Source organism: Cygnus olor, chromosome 20 (genome assembly GCF_009769625.2).
Source record: "Cygnus olor isolate bCygOlo1 chromosome 20, bCygOlo1.pri.v2, whole genome shotgun sequence".
Classification (NCBI taxonomy): Eukaryota; Metazoa; Chordata; class Aves; order Anseriformes; family Anatidae; genus Cygnus; species Cygnus olor.
The window spans coordinates 3,818,592-3,831,068 of NC_049188.1; the positions used below are offsets into that span (position 1 = coordinate 3,818,592).

General features: G+C 44.5%; 1 protein-coding gene across 1 annotated transcript in view; it reads left to right on the forward strand.

Moving 5' to 3' along the window:
• Window positions 1–2,283: 2,283 nt before the first annotated feature.
• Window positions 2,284–12,477, forward strand: part of ANKFY1 (ankyrin repeat and FYVE domain containing 1) — a 33,303-nt gene continuing 23,109 nt past the window's right edge. The window contains exons 1-4 of the mRNA XM_040533099.1: window positions 2,284–2,331; window positions 7,423–7,615; window positions 9,130–9,248; window positions 11,692–11,827. Coding sequence (XP_040389033.1) covers window positions 2,322–2,331; window positions 7,423–7,615; window positions 9,130–9,248; window positions 11,692–11,827 — 458 coding nt within the window. The 5' untranslated portion in view covers window positions 2,284–2,321. The remainder of the gene's footprint in view (window positions 2,332–7,422; window positions 7,616–9,129; window positions 9,249–11,691; window positions 11,828–12,477) is intronic.

The window sequence follows — 12,477 nt, forward strand, 5'->3', positions numbered from 1 at the left end:
CTACTTCACTGGTTGTCCTTCTACCTTTCCATAGTATATCTAAAGAGCTGGCAGTAATGCAAGATAATTGTTACATGCTGCTTTCATCAAGTTGAGTGTTCCATGCTTTGTCTTGCTGAGTAACATACATAGTTCAGAATTGATTCATCTGTAGACTTCACAAAATAGTTCAAAGCTTTTTGTTTTTCTCATTTCCTCTCTAAAAGAGCTACTTGTGTATTCCTTTTAGGGAAGGCCTGGAAATGTTAGTCTTGCACTAGTTGTATGGAAGAACTGTTCATTCCATAGCAGGGTTGCTTCTGCTCTTGTAAATTATTTGAATACAAAAGCACTTGCAGTCAGCTTACCCAAGGTGGTTTGTGATTCTACACAACCCAGGTATTCCAAAGGAAGGAGTGTTAATGTGAGATGCTGTTAAGAGGTGCAAGATGCAGGTATTGTTGATGATGTGACTTAATGAAGTGACTTAATGAAAGAGACACATAGGATATTGGGGGCCGAGTGTCTAGTTTGTAGAAAGCTTCTGGTAGGCACAGGAGGGACCTATTCAACTTTTCTGTGATCACAGTTGGCTTTTTCTTCCTGGCCCACACATCAAGGGGATCTGGCTACGATGCTGACTGATAGGACCAGAAATTTCTGACTTAGCTCAAGATATGAACGCCATTGAAGAGATGCAGCATGTGCAAGTAGTACTAGAATACTTGTTGAGCAATCAAGTAAACAGGCATTTTAAATCATTTTCACTTGTACCAAGATCTTGCATTTAGTTTGATTTATGTAGACAATCAGAGTACCAGATGATTAATTACTTTCTTAGTTCTCTGGAGACTTGGCTGAGGTTTTGTTCTGTTTTTTATTCCCAACACACAGTGGCTTGCTTTCCAGATAATACTGCATCACTGGGGGAGGGGGTAGGAAAAGCATGGAATTTTAATAAATATCGAAGTATTATGGCCATCCTAGTTCCTTTTTATCTCTCTCCATGCTGTCCCTTATGCATCAGAGAAGACTGTAAAAATCAGGCTGTTAAGCTGTTATTCTAAAATTCTTTCCTGCTGCTGTGATGCCTGGAAGATGCTTACTGAAACTAGAAGATCAATAAACATAGAATGTTAATTCTGAAGTGAGTGTAAGTGCGTTTGTTATAGTCACTTTTATTTGTAGGCTGCTGGGGGATGGACTTTTTATTGCATCTGTACCGTCTGGTGCATGGTTGTTGGTATGGTGCCACCACAATGCAAACGGGAGCACTACAACTCTTACAGTTTCTGAGTATCTTCAGAAGTACGCACTAGTGATTTCAAACTGAAACTGAAGGTACTTGGGTTTTAAAGACAGGTTGTAATAAGGCTGTTTTCTGCCCTGTCAAACAGGACAGACATGACTGCTGATTCTCCAGATGCAAAGTATAGCAGAAGTTTGACACCTGAGTTCTGTTACAAAGAAATTGAACCAAGACTAAAATCTCATCAGGCAATGACTGTTTCCTCACAGATGATTAATAGCACCCACAAACAGTGATTTACGTTAGCTGTGTACTAAAGCTGTATGTATTTGTCACTGAGCTGTGAAAAATGAGGTGGGGCATGTTTCATGTTTTGTCTAGAAACAACACCAGGTCTGTGGCTGTCCTGCGGCCAATTCTACTTGTGCTACTTTGTCCAACGTGGGCAGAAAGCTAAGATTGGAGGCACAGGGACTTTCAACCATTGCTTAATGAAGTCAGGAGAAAACGATGTAATTGTAAAATGATACTGTGATAAAAAATTTACTTGAAAATGGCTCTTTAGAGCAAACCAAAACATTGCTGCTAGGTCAGGCATATGAAAGGTGCTGAATATGCATGGAGCCCGGTGGTGTTTCTGTTCTGTTGGGGCAGGAAAGCTCATGAGCAAGGGGACCAGCTGCGGGTGAGCTATATGGCACACGAGGTTTAAGAAAGCATCTCGCTGCTGCTCTTGGGTCGCTGTCTGTCTCGATCCCAACCCCACTATGCACCCGCCGGGCACAGATCCAGTTGCTGAAGTGAAACTGAAGTGAAAACTGTGTGCGGGAGCTTAAGTAACGGTGAGGTAAGGGGTAGCCGTGTGCCAGACACCCATCGGCTCAAAACCCACGGCACCCCATCCCTTTTCTCTAACAGCACCGGGTGAGCGGGCAGGAGCCACTCGCTGCTCGGGGCGGGGGGGGGGGGACCGAGCCCTCAAGCACCTCAGCGCCCTGAGGCGGGAGGGGTCCGCGCTACTCTCGCGAGAACTCCCGCCCGCCCCGCCGGCCGAGCGCGGCGCTCTCGCGAGAGCTGCGGCCGCGGACCCAAGATGGCGGAAGGTGAGGGGGGGAGCCCGGGCGGGGCCGTGGCCGCCGGGCGCAGCGGCAGCGCCGCCGGCTGGGGAGGCTCCAGGGGGGCACCGGGGGCGGCCCCCGTGTGGGGCCGGCTGGGCTGTGCCCGCCGAGGCTGGGCTGGGCTCGGCTGAGGCGGGCAGACCCCGAGGTGAACGTGAAATGGCGGGGGGGGGGGGGCGCCCCGGCTGCCGGTTTACCCTCAGGGAGCGCCCCGCGGCAGGGCCGGCCGTGCCCCTCGGGACGGGGGCGGTTTGGGAAGAAGTTGCCGCTTCGGGAGCCCCGAGGGGCCTGCTGTGGTGTGGGGGGCGGGGCGGGGCGGGGGCCCCGGGTCCCTCAGGATGAGTAGGGGGACCTGCCGTCCCCCGCTGCTGCCAGGCCTCCTGGGTCTGGGCTCGGCTTGGAGCTGTAACTCCTAAAGAACACCCGAAGTGCTTTTGTACAGCTCACAGGTTGTCAGTTACACCCTTCCACAATGAACCGAGGTAGTGGGGTTTGAAAAACGCTGGGATGTCTAAAGTCCTTTTCCTTAACGCGAGACAGAAGCTTCCTCTTTTCCTCCTTGGAGGAAACTGAATCAGCAAACTGAGCTGAAAGTCCCAAGTTACAGGCATGATAAAAGCTCTGACTTCCAGTCTTAACAGCGCTGCCTTCAACTCCTAAACTCCAGTGATCAGACTGGTAGAATTTCAGAAGTGCTTGTTAAAGGTTAACCAGCATGTGCTGATCTGGTGTGCATCAGCTGAGAAGATGCTCTGTTCAAGCTTGCTTAATAAATCCTTAGAGCAACATCTTAACTTGTAGTTAGCTGACCAGCTTACTGGGCTCACCTTTAAACTTCAGGGGCCCACCACCTCTGATGTCAAAGATGCCAGCAGGTCATAAAACTTCCTCACCAAGACCCTCAAAGATCTGGTCTGCGATCCTGCTCTGGCAGATGACCCTGTGGCTGATGCAGGTCCTTTTTTAGATATCCGCACTTCTCAAAGATTCCTCCCTAGCAATTCCCTGAGCTTTCAGCTGAAGAAAGCACACAATCATTTGAGAGAGTCTGTGTAAACAGGAGTAGTGAGCTGGAGTTGTAGCTCTCCTCACTCAATTTGTTATGAGACCTGTGTGGAGGGACTCATTTTGTCCGTTCAAATAAAGTACTCATCTTCAGCAGTGTTTTTTTATAATTATGAACTGTTGATACTGGAGAGTCAAATCGGAAATGAAGGTTTATTAAGGAAGGGAGGTTGTCAGATTGTGGTCATCTGCCCAGAAGCAGGCAGAGCGCTTTTTCTTGTGGAGGTGTTCCCTCTGCGTGCGGAAATCTTGAATTAGATTTATTGCAATTGCTAGGTACAAATTATTCAAAGCTCATAAAGGCGAGTGCAGAGCTTGCTTTTGGAGCTTCTGTAAGAGTTCTGTCCCACTAATGTCAGAGGATACGAGGGGCGTGCAGGCAGGGGTAAAAACAGTTGGAGTAATGCTTGAGTCTAGAGCAGCAGGAAGCATGCTGCAGTATTTTTGGAATGGTCGTCAGGGTAAAGATTATAAGTGGACAAAACTGAGGGGGAACAAGGAAGCCATGATTTGGACAGCTGCGGGGAGAAGGTGGGTCAAAGTGGAGCACTGGATGATAGACCTGACTTTGGGAAAGGAAATAATGTGTTTTTCTGTAATATTTCCCTGAGACGCTCATTTCAGAAGTAAAGAGCTTATCCATGCTGCTCTGGAAGGGTGGGATGGACACCTGGTTCCACCAGGCCCTCCCTCTGGTTTTCGGTACATGCTATCTGCCACCCCGTTGCCTATTGCCTCCTTTCTTATCTCTTTGGATTCAGCTGACAAATCGCTCTCGAGACTTCTGTTCCTTCTGCTGTAAGAAAACTCCACTAGCCTCTCTGAAGTCTGTGATAAGGACCTTAAACTTCTGCCAGTTCATGAGATACTAGTGCATCTGCCAGGAATGTGTTAACAAACACTGCTTTTATTTTCTCATCTAGCCATCTGTTAACTCTACACCTAGGGTATGAGCTCCGAAAAGGAGTCGCTCTGTGTATGCCTCTCTGCCAAACCCAGCCATCCTGTTCATGTGTGCACCGGGTTTGTGTTTAGCCAGAGACTTCCCTGCAAGTAAGGCTGTCTTTTCAGGGCCTTGATCCAAGGCTCTTTGTTATTGTGCGGTTACTGCACACATAGGTGCGTACATCTGTGCTTGGAAGACAGCCAGAGAAATGTCCATGCTTAACGTGGACTGGCAATATTGTGCACTCTGTCAAAATGACTCTCAACTTGGAGATGCTGTGGTCATTTTACATTGATTTTTAAGTGCTGACCTCCCCTGAGATTTGAGGACTGTAAATAGCAAGCTTGGAGCTGTGGTGCCATTGCTTTAAGCAGATGATGCTTCTCCCTGCGTGTCAGTGTGCTGTCCTTTCGAAGTGATAATGCAGTGTGAACTCTTCAAATGAACAACATGCAGGGAAAAGTTGATGTTCTGCTCTTTTGCACTGAATGCTGGTTAGGTGGATGTTGAGGACTGTCTTGAATGTGCACCTGAAAGGTGCTGTAAGATGCAATGGTCTGCAGGTGTGCAGCTGTAAGTAATACACAGCTGTTATGCATGCTCCTGTGTGTAGAAGAAGAAACTCTGGGTTTATGGCTCCTGCAGTCCTTGCAGAAACTGGATATCGATCAATCTGTCTCACTGTGGTTACAGGAAGTATATACAGGAGTCGCCATCCCTGGGGGTGTTCAAGGAAAGGTTGGACATGATGCTTAGGGACATGGTTCAGTGGGTGATGGTGGTGGTAGGGGGACGGTTGCACCAGAGGATCTTGGAGGGCTTTTCCAACCCTAATGATTCTGTGATTCTACATGCCATCGATCTGAAAGCAAGACTTCTCAAAGCTTCAGTTCTTTCAGGTGTTTTCACTGCCAGTAGTGGTTGTCTTGGGTTGCCCTGGAAGCAACAGTGAAATGAGCTTGATTTTCTGTGTAAAACTGAAGCTGCTGCTGCTTTAAGCTACAAGGTAGTTCTGCATCATGTCCCAGTGACTTCAGGGTTCACTGGCTCCAAGTTACTTAGGTAAAATGAGAGAACCTGAGGTGTTACCTTCTGATACTGATTCTTTATTCCCCCATTCACACTTCCATTGCTTGGCTTGAAGATGCAGTGTTTATTTGAGGTTATACGTGCTGGGAGGTTCAGCAGGCAACTTCTTGTTCCTACCACTTGAGTTGAGATGGCTCCTTGGAATCTCAGTGTATGAACAGCAGTGTTGGTGCACTAATTTTTGCAGTAGTTCTCTCAAAGTGTCTTTCAGGATCACTCTTGGCTCTTACCAGGCATCGCTGTCCTTCCTGTAGCAGCAGGGTTTGCTTTGTGCCACCCTTGGCACCTTCCTTATGAATCACTCAGGAAGGAGTGGTTGCTTCAGAGACGTGTCCCTCTAGTTCTGGGAACACGGGCACTGCATCGTCTTCAGGTGGAAGGAACAGAGCAGAGCTTCAGCTCCCTTTGAGGGCTTCTCTGGTAGCACAGTTTTGGAATCACAGCATACCTCGGCAGAGTCAGTATCCCAGAGGAGGCGATATCTATTAACTGGTAAAGGATGGAGCTGAGTAATTGGCTGTTGAAGCAAGTGCACTGCCAACCTTGCTTAAGCAGTATTAACTGAAGAGTCAAACAGGGTAAATTACCTCCTCTTTGTCCATTACAGTCATTAAGTTAAAAGACTTACAGGGAGGGAGCGTTTGCCACAGCAGTCGTGGAGGAAAGGCTAAATGAGGCATTCAGCCCCCAGCTGAGCGAGGGGAGGATGCTGTGCCCTGGGGACCTGCTGGAGCGAGGCCAAGGCCAGCTCTGCTGTTGAACTTTTCTCTAGGAGCAGAAAGAAAACACTGGTCGCAGAGCTCGGCTTCTCCTTGTTTCTAATACTGTTTTACATTTTGTAAATATTTGAGAAAAACTTGTTGGACAGTGAATTCCTGGCTAGCAGGGAGGAATCTTGTGAAAACTTTCCCATTGGTTACCTTCCAAATTTCTCCTCCCTGCTCCGTTCTCGTTTTAGGACTGACTTTGGATGTGTACCTTGTTTGGAAACTTGCCTTATTGGTGTGGATTGTTATGGGTGGGTAATAGTCAGCTAACCACAGTGATAGCTGCATGTAGCCTATGCACCTCATCCATGAATGCTCCTCAGTTAGTCTGGTTTTAAGCACCTGTAAAGACTTTTACATCCAGCAGTGAAGTAGAGGGTTTTCATATGAGTGTCCCAGGTCAAGTTCTACACGGCCGTTCAGCAAAGGGCCTCACCACAGCTCTTCGGTGTGGTGGAGGAGCAGGCTCTGCAGTGGGATGGGAACGCTTGGTCAGGGATCTGATGGCCAGGTGCTGCTGCTGTGCCTGTGAATTGCAGTGCCCGCCACGGACCCAACTCTGCACCACGATGCCTCGCCACTGCAGAGCCTCCGCTGGGGGAGTGTGTTGATCGAGAGTAACCGGCTTTATATATTTTTTGACTGGCCTTTAGAAACACAGGTTCTGGGGAAACTTTGCTTTCTCTGGCTATTTCTTAAGGGTCTTCTTAGCTGACAGTGCAAAAAGCTCTAGACAGGTAAGTTAAGCGCTCTGGGTTAGATGTTGTACTGCCAGCAGCTCTTCTGATGCTTGCTTGTGCTCGATGACTGCTGTCAAGGCAGGCAGCATCGTAACTGAATTGATTGGTCACTGCTGCCAAGCGAGTCTGTGCTCTACCCCACCACAATTCCGTGGCTTTAGAAAGCTTGTGGTGCACCTGACTGGATAGCATTCAGGAACTCTATTTAGGAGTAGCTTTCATCAGTGTGTTCTGTTTTTCTATGTTTTTTGTTTGTTTGTTTTTTCAATGTTCTTATGGCTAGCAGTGATATAAAATAAAAGGTTTAATACTGGGGATGAATTACTCAAGTAGTGTGGAAGAGGTGTTTACTGGAATGCCCCATGACTAAAGTAAGTGTGTAATGCACCTGTAGAGTGAAGTTACTCCCAGATGCAGTGCACAGATGTGCAACGTTTCAGCCTTGTAGTAACACTGTGTGCCTCTGCAGAGGAGGTGGCCAAGCTGGAAAAGCACCTGATGCTTCTCCGCCAGGAGTATGTGAAGTTGCAGAAGAAACTTGCTGATACAGAAAGGAGATGCAACCTTCTGGCTGCCCAGGCTAACCAAGACAACGCCAGTGACACTTTCATTAGTCGACTTCTTGCCATTGTATCTGAACTCTATCAGCAGGAGCAGTACAGGTAAGAAATGTTCCTTTGGGGAAGGGGGGATTACAGGAAACTTTGACTTTATAATATGTGCTAATATTGGACAAGAAAAATGCTTTCACTTCTGCCTGGTGTGAGCAGGGTCCTCGGGTAGATGTTGCAAAAGCACTCTAAGATCAGGCAGCATCTCGAATCCAATTCTTGGATCAAGAGCTCTAAGCTCAAGTTTATCTTTGAGGCTGGCATTTAAGACAAGCTTAAAGAAAGTTGGCTGCTTTCACGGTCGATGGCTGAGCTTCCTTTGAGCAGAAGTTATTTTACACTGTCCTACAGCTAGTTGACACATTAATTATGCAGTGTATCTTACAATTGGAAAGCCCTACTTTTTTGAAGGACTATCTCCTGCACGCTTTCTGCTCTTTTTTTATGTGTAAAGAAGCCTGATTTAATTGGCTTGTCTGTTTGTATGGCGTAACAAGCTTTGGGCAGTTAGGACTTGACAGTGTAAATGATACTGTATTTCTGAGTTTTAATGTAAAATTAGGTTTCATCGTTTATCTTCCATATGAACATTAAGGATCACTGTTAATACTCTAGATGCTTCAACGGATTTAGTTCCAAGACCACACCTGACACTTAGCAATTTCTTTGCTATTACTGAAACCAACTCCAGTATCGCAAAGGAGGCTAGGCATGTAAGGGAAAATAGGTAGTTTTGTTTAAAATGTGTTCCCACCGTGTCTCAGGTTTCTCTGAGAAGTCTGTATGTCCGATGAGAAAATTGCATGCTTGGTAAAAGATGAGATTTGTTAGATGCCTTATGTCAGAAGAGTTGGATTATTTCTTCAGATTCTAGGTTTAAAGTTGTAGAATAGTGGCCGAACAAGAAAAGGAGAAAGGAAGCAAGTCCCAGTGAAAGCTTAAAGTAACATCTGTGTATTTTGTACTTCAGTTCATAGAGGTGTTTTGGTTTAGAAAATTGTCTGAAAATACACCTACATAGGAGTAACACTTGCAAGACATGGAACTTTAAAATAAACAGGGCAAGTACTTTTTAAGTACAAAGGATAACCTGGTGTTAAAAGGTTTAGTATGAAATTAAAGTGTTCTTGACAGCTGGTCTCTGAGGAACTGGGCATTCTTGGAGTCTGCGTTGTCCTCAAGACTACTGTCAAACATCGTTTGTTCTGTTACTGCTCTTGCATGAAACCTTTGGTGCTTAGCTGACAGTGCTAGAATGGACTCTGCAACCTAAATATTTAACCTCAAGATTGCTGGATTTTCCTGTCTTCTGCAGTAGTTCCCTAGCAGTTTACTGTGAAACTGTTAAACATTTAAATACTAGAGACTAATTTCATTCATATAAAAATAATAATTGCATCATTTGGTGAAGTATTCCACTTCAGCAAATGTGTTTTGATATCTCAAACAATCTGAATCTAAATGTGGATGCAAGGACAGATACTAGGAGACACTGAATCCTTGCATATCTAAGAATGGGGAAAGCCTGCATAATAAATGGATGTGCTTTTTTCTCCTCTTATCAGTGATCTGAAGATAAAGGTCAGAGACAAGCACATCAGGGCTCACAAGTTTGTCTTAGCGGCACGCAGTGATGCTTGGAGTCTAGCCAACCTTGCCTCAACAGAGGAGCTGGATCTGTCAGGTCAGTCATTGCTTAGTGTAATACGTGATACTTCACTTGTCTTTAGGATGACTGGTGAAAGAGCCTGTTGAGAAAAGGTTACTCTTGCACCTTTTGGACTAGTGCTGTTCGCAAAAAGTGGTGTTTAGTCAGTTGATAATGAAGCTTTCTCTGAAACATGGTGGTAGACTTGCGAACGTGATGCTAGTGCTAGTTAAATCAATAACCTACCTTCTTTCTCTGTAATGAACAGGGGTTGAGCATGGTGGCCTGTTTGTCTTTTCTAGAGTCAGCTAAACATAATGACAGTCAAATCTATATGGAGGAGCTTGACTTCTTCCTTTCTAAGGACAGGGCTTTTTGAGGTAGTGTGCATAATTTTTCTGAAGTGTGTAATGGAAATACCTTGCTTCTTGTTAACAGCGTGTGTGGAAGAAATAAATACAAAGATTGATCTTACAAAAGTGATTTGCTTTGGCATTTTGATACCTTTGCAAAATAGGCTAAGGAAAAAGAAGTTTTTGAAAGGCTGTCTTCTGTAAGATGGTGTTTTGTTCCAGTGTAGCTGTTTCTTGCATATGCTTACACTGGGCAGCATTCCTGCAAATTGAGACTTTCTTCTGTACTTAACGGTATAGGAAAGTCTTGCACAATTAATTTGTGAGCAATAAAAATGGGTATGAAGTTAAGCAGGTTTGCAGGCTTGCATGTTGAATACCAAGCTCTGGCCTGACTTTCCGTGCTGTATCTTATCATGAGTCCTAAATGCAGACAAACTGGAAGGAAGCAAGTCACAGCAAGCCAGTTCTGTGAGACAGCATAGCAACTTTCCTGCAGAAGGATTTAAGGATCTTTCTGCAGCTGCAAGAGAACAGATGCCAAGGAGTTTTTTTTTGAATTGAGTGCTATGTTAGCATAAGATTTATTACCAAAAAGCCCTAACGCTAATTGTGGCTTTGTTGCAAGTCTTTAAGTGGTAGTCCATAGCACTTGTATCTTCCCATTCGTGCTAATCTGAGAATCTCAAATGTAGTTGTGGTCTTGCATGTTTAGCAATGTAAACGGTTCCTCTTATTGAATGATGCTTAGAACAAGTTATGTAAAGAATACCACCTACTGTTACAGAACTAATTTTAAAAAAAAAAAAAAAAGCACCATCAGAACAACACTTTGATACATAGCGCAAAGGTTAGTTTTATGAAGTAGTTCTAGCAAGCAACAAGCTGTTCCCCCAAAAACTATGTCAGGGTTTTCTTTAAAATAAAATAAAAAAGTCCTTTCTAGAACTTGCAAGTTAAGATTGCCTAAATCCTAATTTCAAAATACAGGCAGCATTTGAAACTGAGTATTTTCAGAGTTCACGTATTCTGCGGAATGAACATAAAAGATAAGCACAGGTTCTCGTGTTGGGAGGGAGGACATGTACTCTTTTCTCTGCCAAGGCAGAGCTGATATTACAGTTCAAGTAGGCTTTTCTGATAACTTCAAGTTAGGCCAAAGATACTTGCCTTATTAAAGTCTCCTGTTTCTTAGGAGACAGTCTACATGCTATGTCAAGTACTGTCTGGTATTTTGCAAATAATCTGAGACAACTCTGTGTAAAGACGTTTTAGGATGGGTTTTTCAGTCTTGAACATCTGTCTTTTATCTTTAAAAACAAAACAGCTTAAGAGACTATTGTTACTTTGAAAAAAAAAAAAAAAACCACCAACCACTATTAGTTTAGAAATTGGTCTGATCTGATGTTATATAGTAATTCTCATCTATATCCTTGCAGGCAGGACTGTCAGTACAGTGCTTCTGCGTAGGTGCCGAGGCCCTGGCTGTTGGGGCTGCATCGCTTGTGTCCTGTGCATAGTTTTCTGTAGTTTTTGCTGTGTTAACAACGTGCGGCCTTGGTTGGGATCAGTATTACAAACACCTGAAGTCTATCCAGCTTCTTAAACTGACTTTCACCTTTCTTAGAAATGGTTCCTAGCAGTTCTAACTACTTTGTAGTCATTCCTAAGATGTAAGCAAGCTTATTGACATGCCACAGTTTATAACACGCATGACTGCAATATGCCAGAAAGGGTTCTGAAAATGAAAGAGGGATTTGGGCATGTCACATAGAGATGTGGATTTAGCCGTATGTGAGGGAGCAAAGACTTCAAAGGGGCATCGCTGGCCCTTAAAAGTGATGTTCATTTAGCAACTGGGAGATGGTACAGGGCTCCCTGTATTCTGCACAGTGTTCCAATGGAAGAAAGGTTTTCCTGATTGGTGCCCACCCTGCTGCTAGCTTTGACTTCTGCCCAGTTTTGTCTCTTTATTTTGCCGTTTTGATTAAGCTAAAGCAGTGTGGTTTCAATGAGATGATATTCTTCCTGGTAGCTGTGACTTTAACAGTCAGAGGAACAGCAACTACTTGAATAGGTGATTGTTCTTTGGGTATTTTATTAATCCCTGTTGCTCCCTGTACCAGATGCTGACCAAGAGGTAACCATGGCAATGCTGCGCTGGATCTACACAGATGAACTTGAGCTACGAGAAGATGATATCTTTTTGACAGAGCTCATGAAACTAGCTAATAAATTTCAGCTCCAGCTGCTTAGGGAAAGGTGAGTCTTGGTAAATACAGTGGTTATTCTTGAACTCTTTAACCTTGTTTGAATAGAAATAAGTTGACAGCTGCTAGCAGTTGGCTGCAGCTTTGCTTTTCTCAAAGACTTGAGGTTTTTGGTAATGCAGCAGGACATTCAGCTGGTCACAGGAAATGAAGCCTTGCACTATAGTTATGCTGTAGCAGTTTTTCCTTACAGCTTTTATGTTTACTTCCCAGTTCTTCTTCCAGTCAAACTAATAACCCTAATTTGCCAGTGAGAGGAAGTGGAGAGCAATATATTAATAACAAGCTCTGGAGAATTGCAAGAAAGGAAGAGTCAATGACAGTATCTTGTAATATTAAAAGGCCACAGGTGAAAACTCTAACTTAAATAGGTGTTCTGTGTGTCTTGATAGCAACTTTTCACGAAGAAGGGTAATGTTATGCTAAATACTTCCCCTTTATGGAGAGGATGATCACACCATTTTAGTAGGGGATGGCTTGTTATCTTGAATGTCTAATGTTCTTAACCACTTAGTGACAAGTCTGAATGTGCAAAATGAAACCTCTTCAAGTTTTGTTCAACTCTGAAGCTTTGAATTTTATCAAAGATGAAGTATCCTTTGATAATCTCTTGCCTAAGGGGTGTCTGGTGCTGTAGTAGTA